The sequence below is a fragment of the Simochromis diagramma genome, unplaced genomic scaffold (genome assembly GCF_900408965.1).
Source record: "Simochromis diagramma unplaced genomic scaffold, fSimDia1.1 OVJJ01000216.1, whole genome shotgun sequence".
NCBI classification, from domain to species: Eukaryota; Metazoa; Chordata; class Actinopteri; order Cichliformes; family Cichlidae; genus Simochromis; species Simochromis diagramma.
In genome coordinates this window covers 8,530,792-8,549,467 of record NW_024386883.1, presented here as the reverse complement: position 1 = coordinate 8,549,467, position 18,676 = coordinate 8,530,792, and the positions used below count along the sequence as shown (strand labels likewise).

Here is an 18,676-nt window from a genome sequence, read left to right as displayed (position 1 = left end):
CAAAGCTCCTTGTACTGTAGACATTTTGTCTCGCCCGCTCCCTTGCTTCATTGCTCTCACTTTGTTCAATATGTTAAGCCGGAATGAGAAATTGCTGCCCTGCTTATGTGCATCTAAATGTGCTTGTGTATGAATTCTGCCACAGTTTGTTATGTAGATGCATGTATGCATGTGACGGAGAGAAAGAGCAAAAACTGGCCCGGAGAAGAGTCGCTGTAATTATAATATAATATTTGTTATGCATCAAATTATTGTCTAAAATTATTTACTTTTTGTCATCTTTCTTCAGACAAGCCTTGCAGACAACAGAAAAATGTAAACATACCTGACCACACAGAAAAAGGTTCTGAGAATGCCACTGAGCTAATATTAGCATCAAAGAAGCAGAGAACATCTACTTTACATGTATTATAGGATGTATACATATCATATTCTATCATATTTATAGGAAGTTGGGCTTAAAAATCACTTCTGCAAACCAGACTATGCAGTATTTTGAAATTGTGATGAAGTTATGTAAAGCAGAAGCTTTGTGGTTTGTAGAAGAGAATTTTGACTTCTCTTCCTGTGTTTTCTTGGATCCATCAGTGGAGCTAAAGCACCAAAACATGTTTAATGAGGCAGACTTCTAGGTTTCTTCTGCTAATACTGAAGAAACATTTACTAAGATTTGACAGCACAACATTATACCGCCACTGAGCCTGATAGGTCCGAGGTTTAAGTGATCTTACTGTAGCATCCCATACTTAAAAATTTCTTTAAAACTTTTATTTTGTATTTATTCTGCTAATAAACTGATGTGTATAGTAAGCGTTTTTATGGAACATAAAGCTATGCATATATTACGCACGACATCGCTCCCATTTAGAGATTTTTTATACCACATTTTTACCTCATAAGAAGACTCCTATCAATTTCTGGTCCTTGACTTAAAACTTGTACAACCTAACAAAAACAACATAATCATTATCTAAATCCTCTGTCCTATTAAACTACTATCAAATATAACAGACAACTTTAACTGTATAGTTAGTTACCTTTTACACTCGGCCTAAGCCTTGAGAAATCAAATGTGCTTCCTTTCAACAATGATCATTACTAAGAACTTCAGCTCTATCATACTCTTAGCCAACACTCAATATTGGCCACGGACTAACTTTTCTGTAGTCAGATTATTTCTGTGAGCTTCACCCTTTAAAACAATGATCATTGGACTCCTGTAGAATTAATTTAATATCCAATTTCTGGGTTATGATAACCGGTCAGCAGCACTGTTTGCTATCAAATAAATGTTTCCTTTTAATGCTAAGACCAATACTGTATGTTAAAAAGTATCATTGTTCTTGGCAACGTCTACACCAACATGTTAAAAAAATTAGCGTGCAACTTCTTCAAACTTTTTGGACCAAAACTATTTCACAACACTATTTTGTATGAAAAGCTTAGCAGCAGCGATCATTATAAAACAACGACAGTGTCAGTTCAGTTCAGCGAGGGCTCTCCCATCTCTCATAATTCCCATTTAAATAAAGCCTAAGCCCTCATGAATCTCTCTGCATCTGCTTCTTAAAATTCATGAGAAAGAGGTTATACCTATTGCACCATGCTCAGCTATCCTTCAGTTCAGTTTGTACACTTTGTGTTTTTAAATCTGGGATGCCATGGAAGTAGCTTTGATTGAAGCAAGCAAGTAATTTATTTATATAGCACTTTCAGATCAGCCCCCAGTTGAACACAAAGTGCTGTACACTTGACATGCCAGAAATGATACATTGAACATGTTAAAAAATAATTAATTAATTAATTAATTTAAAAAAATAATAATAATGATTATTAAAATGACATTTAAAATAATAAAATTAGCACAAATAGCAAAAACAATAATAAAATAGTATAAAAATGATGATGAGAATTACATTTAAAACAACTGACACTATTTATCTTATGGTTCTTTTTGCATTGCCCCTCAGTTCATCACTGTTTCTATGAAACAAGCTCACTTAAATGGACCCCTCTTCCTAAAGGCTCACTTTATGCTGATCGGCAGTCTTTGTGGAAAAAGTAGATGGTCATCTGTCAATATAAAAACCATCAGATTCAAAACAATAGTGGGTAAAAGTGCTTTTGAAAACTGCAACTTGTGGACACCACAAATATGTGCAGCAACGATGGCTACGGCTGGGCGTCTGTGTTTTGTAAATATTAAATTCATTAACTCCTTATTGTGTTATATAACAGTGGAAAAGTAAGTCAGTCAACTATTGCTATACAGGTCCATGGGAATCAACTTGCATAAGAAAACGCTAACTGACGTGGAAAACATCTGCCATCAGGGAATACCATATGTAACACAGCAAGTAGAATATTAACAGCTGCACAGGAAAGGCACCTCTCTGATGCAGTTTTATGCATGCTTCGAATCACACTGAGAGCATTTCAAAAGGTTTAGTCTTTTATTTTGATAAATGACCAGATTCTCTATGTCATTTACATGTGTGATTTTGTCTCCTCCTGACCTGCTCTGTACAGCCTGATATGGCTTCCAAGCAAAAACAGACTATTAGATACAGTTTCAAGCAATGCCGTGTGTAGAGCTGCTTGTGAAATCCACTGCCGTCAGCTCTGGCATAAGCCAGAATGCAACATAGTCTCACCCAGCTGCATTTGTCGCACCCAGAATAATCGCATACATGGATATGACAGAAAATGTAAAGAAGAAGAATAGAAGCCACAAGGACAATTTTGTTTTTGTTTGTCTTGGTTTGTGTTTTTTATGATGAGTGGGAAGAAGAAAGAAGGAAAAGGAAGACAGAGGTGTGAGCTGACTGCTACACACTGTGGCCTTTCATAATATCGCCGATGATAGCACAAAAAGAAGACAAAGCCTCTACATGGCTGACCTGTGGAGGAGGTGAAACCTCTCTGCTAAAAACTGAGGCGTTAACTGATAAATTATTGTGTGTGAGCTGTTGTTCCTTTGTGCGGCCAAATAAGCTACAATCCATAACAAAGACAAGTGTTTAAAGGTAAAGCCTGCTTGCACATTAACATTTTTTTCTCTTGTATTGCACACCTTATATGAGGAAAACTGCCAAATGCAAAATAACGAGTGTACTGCAAAGTGTTTGCATGTTATATTGTGAAACTCATTTTCAGCGAGGTCAGTTGACATGCACTGAATAACTATTGCACACCAGCCATTTACTGGACAAATAATGACAAGATCAGTATCATAGTATGTGTGCCATCTGTGGGAAAATATGATGCATCTAAAGATAAAGGTCCATACAACTACCTCCAGCGCATCACAGGTTTTCTAAAAATACAGACATGCTAAATGGGAAGCATACACTTTCAGCATATACACTCATTTCCTGTACTGAATCCATAGTAAAAAAAAAATTCCCTGCCTATAGAATAGGGAAAAATGTATGGTTGCTGGAAGTTGTAGGCTGATGCTGGGAGACATCTGTCGCACCAAAAACCTCCTCGTTGGTCACAAACAGATTGAAACATATTGCCACAACCAACACATTTCAAAAGGCGAAACCTTTATGCTGGAGACTCACTTTTTGCTAGCGACTGGTGGGTGTCAGACATTCACCAACCAGTGTCTAGGCCTGTGTGACTACAGCCTTCTATGAAAAAAAACAGCTCTGCTGTTAACGCAATGTCAAATTAAAAACAGAAAAAAGGGAAAAAAATGCTGCTGGTCTGCTTAGTGTTTCATGATCTTGATTGACAACTGGCATCTTTACCTTTCAGGCTGTCCTGCTCAGCTCTCATGATGTCAATCAGGGAGCTCTCCAGAGTGTTCATGTTGAAGCTGTCAAATGACCTGGTGCGCTCCTAAACAGAGGAGAGAAAAAAGAAACACTGTGTCACATTTTTAGCCTGCTTCAAAGACATGCAGTTAACACAACTATAAAAAGAAATGTGGTAACCAATGGTGTTAATTGTTAAAGCGGAGCAATGAAGAAATTGCCTTATTAATGCGACAATGACTTGGTTAATATCTAAGCTTGCCAAAGACTGTCTTGCCACAAGACAGACATGTTCACTCTTAACTTAGAAAATTTACACAATGGTGAAAACTTCCCGCAATATTTAAAGACTTTTGACCAAAAAGAGTTAAAAAGGGGAACAGTCACATGCTTTCCTGTTTCTTCTCACCTCACTTGAGCTTGTTTCAAAGAAAAGACTTGACAGAAAGCTTTGTTTCTCTCAATGTGAGAGACTGTACAGGTACACATAGACTTAGTATTGGTTTAAATCGTTTTAAAAGTAAGAAATGAGAAATAAAAAAAGTTATAGCATTTTCTTGGCTCACGTTGTGTTCAGCTTTATTGTGTGGGCCCAGAAGGACTCATCCCAAAGTAGCTTAAAAATTATCTGTAGGTGTGTATCTACCAATGGGAAGAAGAATTAAATGTTGTTCTTTTCTTTTATTAAATCTAGCTTTTGCTCTCAGCAGTTGATTTCTCTCATCTTATAAGATGCTGTTATGTGCTTAATTACTATGTGTTTAATTCAACCCTAATTTCTTTTCTTGCATGTTTTTGTGTGCTTTTCCTGCTGTGCAACTTGCAAAGTAAACACAAGCAATAAACAGACTCGTTCAATGAGGCAACATAATGAAAGTCAAGAGAAAAACAAGCAGTCAAATGGAGCATGAGCCAAGCAAATTCCTGGGCAAAAGCTTCGTCACCTACAACAAGGGCATCCTTGGCATATCAGCCAGCCACACTGGATATAATTGTATGCACACACAAATACGTGTTAACACGCACACACCCATACGATGTGTATATACAAAATATTCTCACACTAAAAACATGTACCCATAAACAAACACACACACTCCAAGTGGCATGCTGATAAGGTTTCAGTGCAGACTCCACCTCAGCCGGACAAAATATGCAGTCTGTCAACAACTTCTAAAGAAAGTGATCAACTCTTTGGGTTTCCCTTCCTCTGAAAGAACCGAAAGTTAAATATGAAATAATTATTATTCGCATCTCGCTTTTCAATGTCTCATTGCTTCCTTCCTCCTCCTTCACCATTTTCCAAGCCATTCTCTAACAAATACCAACTTCAAAAGTAGAAATGCCTTAAAAAACCTTTTATATTCCTCATGCATGTGTCAGAGATCTCATACTTGACAAAGGCAGCAATTGTTCTAGCTAGAAGTTGTTGTTCATAGGCTGTACCCTATGACTAAAAAGTTTAGTCATGTTTATTCTCTCAAAACTTGGTCACGACTGAATATGCATGCCCTACTTTCAGTTTGGTATCTAGTCCATCGACTACTTGATTATTTAAGGGATTTTTTAAATGAGAAACAATCTCCAACTAATTTGTAGAGCGGCACTCAAAGAAAATCAACCGTTAGCATTTTGTGTAAATATGTAAAAACATAAAATAGATTACTACAATTTAACAAAAAAAAAAAAAAAAAAAAAGACAGGAGAAGGAATGGCTGCCTAACTACCAACTGCCATGCTTCTAAAATAACAATGCCAGAACACACCTGATGTGTTCAGATTTAACTCTGTAAAAACATCCACTTAGAAGCAATTGAACCTGACAGGATGATTGACAGATCAGACTTCCAAACCATGTCAGCAACGCAGTGTTAAAATAACAAAAGCTTCAGTGTGAAACAATGTGGCCTGTTTCTTTTTAAACCTAATCGGCGGACAGTTCAGATGAAATGTGGAAAACTCTAAATCCAAATTTAAAAACTATAAGCAAAGTAAGCAGTAAACTCATACAGTTCAGGTGTAGCAACAGTTCGAATGATGGTCAGAAAACTTCTGCCTCGAGAAAAACGGAAGAGAAAAGTGTTAAATAACTGAAATAAAGCATGACACAGAAACAAGTTCACCGTTTCAGACAAAACAGAGAAAACATCCTGACAACAACACTACATAGTCAGCTCTGCCCTGGGCCTGACTGATAATGGGCAGAGAATTACCCATCATGTCACTAAGGCTGCATTATCAGTCACTTTTTAAATTTACTATGTTGTTTCTTCAGCAGCAGCTATGCAAAGATCTCTGTTGTTAAACCAGCAACCAATTCGAAGCCTAACGGCAAACTGCAGGCAGTGTCAGAAAAGACTAAGAGATGTTCATTGTCCTTTGTGTTACCATGCTAACAGGCTCAGAAGAAACACACCTATCTAAGTGAACTACACTTCAATGGTTGACTAGGAGGGCAACACACTTTTTCTCTTTTTCCTCAATCTACCGTCCAGTGTCTGGAGTTGTTCACCAAAATTCAATATCTACTATCTGATCGCCTTGAAGAGCGTGGTTGGGTATCTGGCACACTTGGCTGGTAAAACAGCCAAACTTCCCAGCTGTAGCCAAATTTCTTACCAGCATTTGAGCTGACTACAACAGAAACAACACTGTGGCAGAACACACCCAATGCACTAACTCTCTCTCCCTCAAAACAAATATCAACATGGGGATACAGGCCAGATTGTGTCCACCATTTTCTCATATCCGCTTCAGTATAATATGTGCACTTGCGCTATTGCCTAAGGACAAATAAGTCAAACACTCTAAGGCAAGGGAAGCAGAAACAGAGTCCAGGTTTGGTTTCTGCCTTAAGTATACAAGGGTAATGAGTATATTCCAACATGACGACAAATGCATACAAATAGGAAGCGGACAATGCTGTACGCATTTTTGGATTCGCACGCTTTGTGGCATCAGTTTATTTACCATCATATGTGGGCGGTGTAGTATGACAGGGTAATTCTATTATACCGTTTCTGGATAATACAAATTCATTTTGTGGCTGAGATGGACTCAGTATGGTGGACTTGAGGCCTGGCTGGTTCTCTGCAGTTGCTAAGCATTAGCCTGGAGAGTGATTAATCATCAGATTTCTGCATCTCACTCGCTCTCAACAACTGGCCAGCTGTCCAGCAAAGAGCTTATCCCTGACAGATTGCAAGCATGCACAGATGCACGCACATTAGCCACAAGCAAGAAAAATGACGGTTTATATGGTAGTTCTTGTAATCTATGAACACGGCCTAATGCATACACTTAAATTTGCATGCAGCCCATTCACACTGCAAAATCATCTCTTGCAGAAACGTGTAACCCTGAAGCAGTCTATTTGAAGCTGATAATGTAAACGGTGACAGTGCAGGGTTTTTTTTCCTTTTACTATGCATGATAGGTGTGAATTGTTGGTTGTATGCAGCAAGGCAACCTTACTCTACCAGGCCCGGTGCCATTTGCTGTTTGTTTGACACTGAATTAAAAACTATGCACCAAACTAATCATTTAAAATTTTTGGACTATTATCCAGAATAAGGATTATGGAACACACAAAAATGGGCTTATTATTTATTATTCCATTCCAATTACCTCTCAGATAATTTGACTTTTTCAGCCAGTAATTCTTATCAATCTAAAATTAATAATCAATTCTTTTTTTTCCTTTTCTTTCTTCTTTGTTTAAATTGGGACCTATGCATTGTCTAAGAAGCTTATTTGAAATGCTTGACAAAAGCGTACTGGGCCACACATGATCAGAAATTGGTTCATCTGTCATTCAATCTATGGTTCATTAAATTCTGATATGGGTTAGCTTTACAACCAGTGCATAAAGTGCTGCACACAGCACACACTAGTTGCTTAACACTGACTGAAAAAGTAGTCTAGGTAGATCTGGGCTTTGCCATTCTGGGCTCCCTGGTAGATTTACACAGAGTCAATTCCAATCATTTTTAGACATCTATAAAAAACAATGTCTATTTTTGACAGGAGATATTTATTTGGACAGGAGAGCCTATCATCGGCTCCGTCTATAACAGAGACCACTGACAACACGCTGCCTTTAATATCATAAAAGCTCAAGTCAAGCATGTTTGGAAAAAAACAAAAAAGCAAACAAAACCAGGGCTGGGCCTGGCTACCACTGTGTGACTGCTCCCTCTAAACAGAATTTAATCTTTAGCAGCACCAAACTGAGCAACCTCCAACAGATTTTCATGGCATGTAGAGTCATCAAAGAATGATTAAATCCAACATGCTGTGGGTGATTAACTCTCAACATTAATCATCAATGTCATCTGGCTGTTAAGATAAAATGGAAGCTGTGGCAGGGTAAAGGGATGCACAACATAAAGGCAAAAAAAGAGTAAGGATACACTGGTGATGTGTAATTAGTCAGGGCTGTAGAATTTGGAGGTTATTTAATAGTTCACTTATATTCAATTGTCGGAAGGTTGAGCTTTTAATTACATCCCTGAGATTTGTAAAAGATAGAAAGGCCAAAGAAGGAAGGTAGATACAGCTGTTAAAGAAAGGGGAGCGCAAAAGTGAATAGTGAGGTAATTCATCATAAAAAGAGGAAAAATGTAGTACAGGAAAGGGAAACAAGTTGTTCTTTTGACTCTTGTGATTATTTAATTATCACAAAATAAATATAAAGTTGATAAAACTCATTCCATCCATGTTTTGACAGGCAACACAAAAGTCCAATGACAATGAGAATAGCAGAGTTTGAGCCACATCAGGTTAACCTGACCTGCAAAGCGTAGGAAGAGCAGCAGGTAGTGGCACATGCGCTAATGTCTGGGCTCCTGCAACCATGTACAGTAGAACATCAGGAGTATGAGCAAGCTAAAGGACAAAATGACACCAGAAAATGTTAACGAAAACTCATGCATTACAGAGCACGACACCCCAGAGGACACAGTCCAAGGCTCAGAAGACTGGGACAGAACGGTTTGAATCAACAGAAAAGTATCGATGCCATTTTCAGTGATTTATTTTCCATTCTTAAATGTGGATCCATTTTATTTATTTGGAACTGACCAAAGAATTTAGACATTTGTTTGCGTTCTTCTGTCACAGAACTTTTTAACTGATTAGAGTTGTCACTTTGTTATATATACCTATTTCGTTTTAAAATGCAGACCAGAAATAAATATTTAAATCAAAATCAACCTTACATCATCACAAGTAAAAAGTCAAAATTATATACCAATCGATAGACTGACATTAAAGAATAGAATTGTGATAAAAACAAAAAATTCCACATTGCTCAGCTCTGGTGATTGTACTAAACAGTAATATTAACTACTCCCAGCTGCCAAAAACAACCAAATACACAGTGTTGTCTGAACAGTGTGTGCGTTTGGGTTTTAAAACAAGTGACAAAGGGAGGCGTTCAAGCAGTATTTGAACTGCTTGGGGATTTGATTAAAACAACTCACTTACTGTATGCATTCAGCAAAGCTACCTATAATAAGACACCTGAACATAAACTTTCCTTTGTCAACTCTTTTTTGTTATATCAAATTTTGCTGAACACATATTTCAGTGACTAATTAGGGCTTATGCACACACGTATACACAAGTGCCCTTTCCTTCCTGTTGCAGAGCGTCTGTCAAGGGCGTAAGAAGGGCACAATGAGGCTGTATGAGCAGGAGAGTTATGTGCTTGCCGGTGCACCGCTCATTAGTTTAAAAAAAAGGAAAAAAAAAAAAAAGAAAGTATTTTCTAATTTAACAACACTGTCACAAGGACCAGTGGTAATGGTTTTAACCTTGGGCTTCAAATGACCGAGAGAATTTGTCTGAAAGTGCATGACAGTTTTCATGCAGAACATCACAGGTAGGCAAGGAAGGGTACCTGAAAGGCCTGAGGCTTATCTTTAAAGCAAATTTGTCAGTGTCAGCGTGATTGTGTACAGGAACCATAAGGTGTTGTGTTTAATACAGGCAAATGGGCAGGTCTATAGTTCAATTACCTGATACGTGGGGAAAAAAAAAAAAAAAAAAAATATGTATATATATATATATATATATATATATATATATTTTTTTTTTTTTTTTTTTTTTTTTGGGGGGGGGGGGGGGGGGGGGTTAGGGAGTTAAAAATTTACTTTTGCCTTGTTTGAAATATATTATTAATACATCTGTGAAAAACCGCAGCAATAAGTCTACCATTTCACCCCCAAAAAAGGGGTTAATCCATGCAAACCATTTGCCATTGCCACGCCTGACATCCTAGTGATCCCACAAAAATATATCAGTTTAAGAATAAGCAGATCGCTCCAGGACACAAATGAGCTATGAACAAATAAAAATGAGCAGAAGAAAATTACTTATTGGAATAAATTCAGGCAATAATAAAATAACATTTAGCTTTGCTTACTTGCTAATCCAGAACTTATACTTCTGCTGTAAAGTGAAAGTTTTATTTCAGGAGTTCACAGTACATATATGAACGGATGTTCACACATACCTTTCTTATCTCTTCTCAACCGGAGTTTACAAACAATGTTTTCTGTCTGCCATTACCAGACATAATAAATAGCTGCATTTTACTCTCGGTTTTATCAGGCACAAAGCAACAGGCCTTGCTTTTTCAGCCACTTCCATGGCTTTGTTTGTCTAACTTTTATTTACTGACAATTAACTCTGGACAGGATAGAGTTCACCCAACTGCACTTCCTCTAGTTCACACAATATTTTCTGCATCATATTTTCATTAAAGATTCAGATGTTAGCAGTTTTCACGCATGTACTGCAACCCTTGGCCTTTGTAGAATATAACCAACAAAGGTTCATGTAAATACTGAATATGATCTTTAGGCTCCTGAGCACCATCCGTCCAGTTATACATCCATCCATTTTCTTAATCTGATTCAGGATTGGGGTTGGGGCCTGAGGTCTGGAGACTCTCCCAACTGTCATGGTGTGAGAGGAGAGGTAGACCCTCGACAAGTCGCCAGTATATAGCAGCACTAACACAGAGACAGCCAATTAACCTAACTTGGATGTCACTGGATTGTAGGAGGAAGATTTAGTATCTGGAGGCAAAAGGGAAACATGCAGACACAGGACCTTCTTGCTGAGAGGCGACAGCTCTAACCACTGTGCCGCCCACTCCAGAGCTACAGTATTTCCAAACATGCATCCATTTTCTTAACCTCTTATCAAATTCAGGGTCACAGAAGAGCTGGAGCCCATGTAAGCTGACGCAGGGCATCCAACTACAAATATTTAAAGCACAGGCTTATCGGGTAAAAACAAACGGCCTAATAGTCTAATATTCGTAGCGCAAACCAGCTTACAACCCCGTGTACTGGTCATTTACAGGTCTGATTTTACATAAAAAGTAGCGTTGTTTTGGTTAAAGCGATATGTAAAACCACACTCTGCAAAGAAGATTTTCTGGACATACACAGAGACAGTTTTAATAATGTGCCTTCAGATAACAGCATCATTATTTCTAAGCTGCACAAACAGTCAGGAGCGCTGTAACCAACAGTTACCCAGGTGGCTTACTGAGGCAATATCCTGTGCTGGCTTCTCTACCTCAGACCCTGCAGGTCTTGACCTGGTCACTGGCCAGATTTACCAGTCTGAAACCACTCAGTACACCTGACACAGCAGCAGGCTTCTGACCTTGAAATTCACGGGTGAAGAATTAGAGGACAAAGAAGGAAAGAATAACAGATAGAAGAAGAAGAAAATGAAGACTTCCCTGACATTTAAAAAGTACACATTTCTGGTCAAAGGTTATTTACTAAGTGAACTGTGTGCTAGCAGTTAGCAGCAGTGTGTCTGGATAGTTAACCACTGTAACATATCTGACTGGTTGCATACTATTGATTTATTGTGTTTATGTGCAGCAAGTTTATTTTGCAAAGGTCACAAAAGTACTGACTTACAGAAATCATCTATGTTACATGTTTACGACATTAAAAATGCACAAAGAAGCAGATGTTGTGATGAAATAGGAGTTATTTCGTGAAACACAGAAGGCCTGAATAATGCCCAACTGATCCTTCGTCTGTTGTGTGTGCTAAAACTCCAACAGTTGAGGCTTACAGGAGAAGGGATGTGACACAGGTCTGTTTAGTTCACAGTTACACAAACTACAGTGTTTCATTTACCAAATCCGGGAGTGCCTTGTGTAAGACAACTTGTGTAATCAGTCATCTGAACAATGCCTGATCTCAACAAACATTGACAAGAACCATTTTAAAAACTGTTTTAAAGAAAGCAAAACAAAGCCATCTTTCCCATAACTTCCTCTAGAGTATTTCTGTAGCTACGGGAGTAAATGGATAGGAAATTGCTTAAGGCAACTGATCAGACGGATGTGGCAATTTTCATGTCACATGTATATGCAAGCATGGATAATGAAAGCCAAACAATACTTGGATAGATGTATTTAAGAGTGAAATATACAGAGAAGGCACTGGCAATTAAATGTGACGCTTGGTTGGCTGTGCAGTAATTTAACAATGGTTTCTACAGTAACCATTTCACCACAACATCATGACCTACAGTACATGCTCACACCAAAATGAAACATTTCAAGATTCGATTGTTTTGTGGTGGATCGAAACTGACAAAAAAAAAAAAAAGAGAAGAAAAACAACTGATGTGATTCAGAATTTGACAGACTTATAAGCAAATCCTCATTTACATGTAGTAAACCATCTCAGTTGGAACAAATCCTAATATCCACATGAAGTGCATATGAAGTGAATGTTCCAAAGCGGCTGCATTACACAATGCAACAAGCAGCACTGATACAGATCTGAGTGGAAGATGTAACTACAGGCAAAACAATACCAATCCACATCCACGCAAAGCGAGGCGAAAACAAATCTGCGTGAACTGATCGTGTCCGACTTGCCATTACGCCACCGTGCATATGCTTGAAAAGTACAGATTCACGAAGGAGATGTTCTTGAAGAAAAGAAGCAAAAGTGGAGATTGCGGCAGGTTTCAAAATGAGCTTGAGGACTATAAATATACACAGCAATTTCTTAACAGTCATTGTTATCCTTTGTTGGTTATTGAAACCTATATTTTAAATGTGTTGTTATTTTAAAAAAGGAGTTACACTTACATAATCAGTCCCTCTCCCTCTCTCAGACATGCACACCGACAGGGAGGCCATTCTACGCCCATCCTCCATCTGCCCTTGCAGTATCAAGGGGGCAAGAGGACAATGCTACTTTAGTTGCTCTGATTCAACCACAAGGAAGAACAACATACTGCAGCTACAGGAAAGCTAGCTTAACTCTAACACCGGGATGTAACAGTCAGGCTTCTCGAAATTGTTGCAGAAACCCAAATCTGATCTACAGGCTGTTTGACACCAGTTGTAACGCTTTTATGTTAATCAGCATTTAAATCTACAAAGCGTGTTGGGAACTTCTTTCTCATTATACTTTTTCTGGTCTTTTTTTTTTTTTTATTAAGCCAACAGCTTTTTTTGTACCATCCAACCATGCTAATCTGTAATTTTGTGCTCATGAAGACATAACAGCTGCGTATGTGCACCTCTGCACAAAGCAGGGAGGAGGATGGAGACAAAGTGAGACACACGAGAGCCTCCCTCCTTCCAGCATGAGCAGAAAGTGATGCTTCTATAAGATCATTATAGTATTCTATCACTGATGACCCCGTTCACATATCACAACAAATGATTTTGCATACAGTAACTAATTAACTTAAGAGGACGGATATTAGCTGAACAGGTAATACAGAACTAGGTCACAACATTTGCCCAGTTATTTAATCAATTTAAGCTTTTTAAATCTTTTTCACATGTAAAAACTGTTAATAGAAGCAATAGGATGAAGTTATAAATTAGCTAACTACCTTGTTACAATTTTAGTTATCTTTTTTTAAACTACAATGCTAAATAAGTGAGCCACCATCCTTGTAATTATGCTGCCAGAAAACTAGCTAAAAGAGAGAGGATGTTCCTAATATTGTCCTCTTAAGGGAAGTCCACACAGCAAGTGTGGTGACAATCAGAGACCACAGAAGGTCACTGACATTTAGTGGCTTTAAGCAATGATGGGGTGGGAGCTATAAAAGCTCATTTCAAATATTGGATGAACTGTACCAACACCCTGTACAAGACAAATGAGGATGTCTTTTAACTGAATCATGCAAAGCTAGTCTAGTGGAGTCCAAGAATAAAAATATGGAACTGTAAATGAGAATAACAGGCCCCCTTTAAATAGTCTCCTCATCAAAGCAAACTGGAACAGGTCAGACACGAACCTGGGCCGCACAACTACCTACAGCAATTAGCTGTTAACAACATTAATCCTAAATAGCTACTGAGAAGCATGTGCTCCCTCTCTAATGCATGTCAAGACATGTCCGCACAGCCTTCTGGCTGCTGAGCCTGTGGAGTGTTGAGTCATTAACTGCTAATGGACAAGAAGAAAGGTCACAACAAGCATCACTTTTAACAGTTTTAAGTTACTTTGCTTCTTTAGAGAATTTTGGATTCACTGGTAAAGAACGTGTCCAGGAAATCTGCAATCTATACGTTCAGTTAGGATGTTGACAGGCTGCCAGGACTATTTAACACGATCTATTTTCATCCATGACGACGACTACGACTGACACCAACTTGCAGGGACTTTGTCACAACGTAAAAAAGTAAAGGATATGTAGGGTACTTAAAGAAACATTCCACTGGATAGGCCCAGATGGGTCTATAGCCACCTCTGTCTCTTTCCCCTCCTCCTTATAACGACCAGCACAATCAATCATGGGCTAGATCAATAGAATGAATTTATCTCCAGGCCCCTCTACCTCTTTCCATTACAGCTGGTTTCTACATGTGACAGTACAATTATTTAAGCAGTCTTCATTGTATGTGGACCCAGCTTTTTAAATGAATGAACAGGTTGGATTTTTTTTTTTTTTATTAAGGGGTGGCCACCCATGCCATGACATACAGTAAGTGATTAATGTAACTCTAAATCTTATAAATCATCAGACTCTCTTTTACACAGTGTAATAGGTCAAGAGCCCAATATATGCAAAGCATAAAGAACTGAGCAAGGTTCATGGATCTACAGTATCACCGTTTGTTGCTAATGGTTGTTTACGACTTGGAACAAAAGCAATCTAACCATAATGTATTGTTATTCATCACTTAATGCAGATATAGTTTTTGACACTATTGTCTGTCGTTATACCCTCCATCGCCGTCTTCATTTTGTACCTCGCTCTCCCAGTCTCCCATTTTAAAATCTTATCATTTTTTTCTGTCCATGCTGTCTTCTCCCCCATTCCTATATGCGCCCCCCCCCCCCAAATTCACGTGGCACACACCACTGCAGTGACAGAGCCACATTAGTCATCGCAAAGGACGCTCAGCTATAGAAGTACAGAGTCCAATAACAGGTTTAACACAGTAGCAAAAGCATCGTGTAAATCTGTGCCCTCCTGCTGTGTCTAAAAATAGAAGCTGTACCACATAATGCTATAATATTAATAGTTCACATAAATGACATCCTGCTGTTTAATAATTCAGGTGATGAGCAGCTACAACTGAAAAATATTCAGAACCAGACATATATGCTGGACATTCATGCTTAGTATACAACATAATTGGGAAGAAAAAGAGGACAATTCCATACAGTTAGTGAAAATTCCCACTCAACCATCTGAATAAACATCTTAGAGGCAAACTGACCTGAAAGGGGAAGATGTTATCGCTGCGGCCAACTCCATCATCCATCCAGGACTTGGGGTTAAAGCCTGCGGGACTGTTTCGAGGGTACTTCTGGGATGCCACATGGTTGTTAGGGAAGGTCTTCTTCAGTGGGGAGATAGAGTTAATGGGAGTCATCCCGCCATTCAGCCCGCGTCGATAATCTCTGCCTTGAGATCCTCCCCAGCCGCCACCACTACCATATCCTCCTCCGGGACTCCAGGAAGTGGAGGAGCCGGGGGAGGGAGAAGGACTCTGGTAGCTGGCTGGACCCCAGGGAGACGGGGGCTTGTTCAGGCTGTTGGACAAATGCGGCAACTGGCTGAAAGCTGCATTCCTGTGTGGGAAGGGCGGTGGTGGGTGGGGAGAAGCTGGAGAACGCCGATGCTGCTGGTGTTGGCTGTGGGGGTGCTGGAAATGGGGATGGGGTGGGGGAGCCGGGTGGTGCTGGGACAAGGCAGCAGCTGGTCCGATCTGGGGGGAGAAGTTCCCACCAAACCCTGGACTGACGTGGTGTGAGAAGTTCTGGAACAGCAGAGGCCCGTTACTGGCAGACGCCGGGTTGAAAAAGCTGACATCCTCGTTGATGATTGTTGATGGCGCAGGTGGGATGGCGGGTGACCAGTTGTTAAAGCCAGAAAGCGATGACGAGGTTGTACTGGACTGAACTGGGCCCGTACCCCCGAGACCAGATGTCTCCTGGTAATCAAAGCCTGTCAGAACAGGTGACTCAAGACGGAGCTGCTTCTCTTTTCCATTACTGCTGTCAGATGTGCCATTCTCTGTCTTGCCTTCCTCGGACCTGGCTTTTTCCAATTCTGAAATTATCCCAACGCCACTTCCACCCTCTTGGTGACTCCCAGGAGACAACTGCTGCTTTTCTTGCGTTTCTTGCATTTCCTGTTGCTGCTGTGCTTTGGGTTTTTCTGGCCCCCCCAGGATTTCGTCTTGCACGCTGTTGTGGGTGGCGGAGGCAGGGAAGAGCCAGGGAGAGCCTCCCGTGGTGCCATTCCCTGCGGCTGTGGTGCTGTTTATGAAAGCGGCAGGGCTCTGCGACACATTTTGGTGATGATGAGGGGGCTGCAGATGCGGGTGGATTCGGACCGGGAATGCAGACTTGTTGCCAGTGTTGTTTTGAACTAGAACTCCAAACCCGTAATCCCCCATTTGTTTTCTCCCCCCACAGACAAGTGCTATCCCGTGATCGTTTGGTCCTATAGAGAGAAGAGCATACAAGCATGGCATGCACTGAGTTAGCAGTCACCCACTCACATTAACCAACAGATCAAGGGATTTAGAAAAAAACAACGAAGTGAGGGGACACAGAGGCATGGAAATCTCTTTATGTGTAGGTTCTAAATGAGATCCTACACACATATAACATTCACTGTACTGTGGCTTTAGAGCTCATCCTTAAAAAAAGCCAGCCAGTTAACATTACATCTTTAGCTAATTATAACCCCGTGACGTTGCCAGATTGTCTACAGCTGAGCTGCTGGCAGCCACCAGTAAAGCCAGAACCACTGCTGTGTCGAGCATATAGTCTCCATTTGGGGACGTTTTACTAACGAAAACCAACTGACAGGCAACTAATTATCACCCAAGAAACGCACATTAGCACAAAATATCAACGAAGGCTGAAAATATTGACAAAAAACCAACAAAACCGTCAAAAATAAAACACTCGACCTTGTTTGACAGCTGTCAGCACCCTGGGAAGAGCCCACTATCAAAATTACGTTTATATTAATACGGCTTTTTTATCAGTCGGGCAAATTATTGTTAATTAATCGGTTTCACGCGTCGACGGAGAAGCAGTTTAAATCGCTGTTAGCTGACCAGCTAACTTTTCCATCCGTTGCTAACATTAGCTTGCTAGCTAACGACCGTTAGCACGAATGCTAGCTAGCTGGACAGGTTGAAGGCAAGCGAATAAAACATCTCCTCACCTTCTGATCACCACCTTTCGACCTCGGCGTCGTCTGTGTCGAGATCCTTTCCCTCGGGCTGAGAGCGAGACTGTGTCCTTGAAACAATGAGTGCGGCAGGCAAAGGTTTTCAGAGGCGGTTTTAGTAGCTGACTCGTACAGTGCAGTCGGTCAGCTCTTTTTTTCTCTCTCCCTTCTCCTGACGTGTCCTGCCTGCTCAATGACACAGCTCTCTATCTGCTGCCTGTAATCTGGACCGTATCATCGAAGAGCTTTGTTAACGTGGCAGTGTGTGACTTATACTCGGTTCGTTCATAAAGCCTTATTCGATCGGTTTCATTGTTCGCTTTATTTTCTTTTCTTCTCACTAACTGTCTCTCCTTCAGAGCCAGCCGATCCTCTGTGTGTATGCTTGCTTGCTTCTTGGCTGCCCCTCTCTCCTGGAACCGACCGTGGCCGAATGACAGCGAAAGATCAGCCGAGACACACTTCCGCTTCTGGGACGGCCCCTCTTCGCTTAGACCACGCCTTCACGGGGCCACACCTCGGTACGCGATTGGTTGGACCACCGGCAACCTCTCTAAAATTCTTCATCATTTAACAGCTATGCGCCAATAATATAACCACGCCGTGCTTTAAGGGCCTGCCCACTCAGGGCAGAAAAAAACCCTCCTCCCATCGCTATCCCGTCTTTTCACGATGCAGCCTATATCAGGTCGTGAGAAAAATGAGAAACCCAACCCCCCCACCAAAGCTTCAGTAAAAGCGCATCCTTGGCTCGGGCTTTTTGATCCCTAGCTCATTTGTTGTGTGGAGATGAAACAAGGAGGTATGCTATCATTTTTTTTGGTGGTCGTTTTGGTGTTCCTTTTCATGCATAACTTAAATGCAAATCTCGTCCTCTTCACACTGGCCACTGCACTCTGCAGTATTTTTCAGCATTATCATTTTTGTCAGGTGGCTAGAGACTCCTCTTTTCAATGTTTCCCAATCAGTCAATCTTTATTCAGCACTCATTGTCCATAGAAAGAAATACACCCACAAAGAGACTACAGGAGTGCCTCCAATAAAGACTGATGTTTTGCCAAACCTGATATCCATTTAGCCCAGTGATCTCATTCTCAGGCGTGTTGAACCTGAATATAAATTTAAACATGAGATTTCTTAATAAAGCTTTAAATATACTGATTCCAGCAGTTACAAGCATCTCACTTGCCATTTTA

The 18,676-nt window shown here is 40.1% G+C and overlaps 1 protein-coding gene across 4 annotated transcripts in view; it reads right to left on the bottom strand.

The window, feature by feature from the left end:
- The window catches only part of cpeb4b (cytoplasmic polyadenylation element binding protein 4b), a 31,205-nt gene extending 13,235 nt beyond the window's left edge, over nt 1-17,970 (bottom strand). The window contains exons 1-4 of one of the 4 annotated variants that reach the window (XM_040032139.1): nt 17,475-17,970; nt 15,508-16,739; nt 12,907-12,975; nt 3,759-3,849 (exon numbers count right to left, since the gene is read on the bottom strand). In XM_040032139.1, the coding sequence (XP_039888073.1) occupies nt 3,759-3,849; nt 12,907-12,975; nt 15,508-16,692 (1,345 nt within the window). In that variant the 5' untranslated portion in view covers nt 16,693-16,739; nt 17,475-17,970. The remainder of the gene's footprint in view (nt 1-3,758; nt 3,850-12,906; nt 12,976-15,507; nt 16,740-17,474) is intronic. The other 3 variants (XM_040032140.1, XM_040032141.1, XM_040032142.1) reach the window with 3 other exon arrangements.
- Between the last annotated feature and the right edge of the window lie 706 nt (nt 17,971-18,676).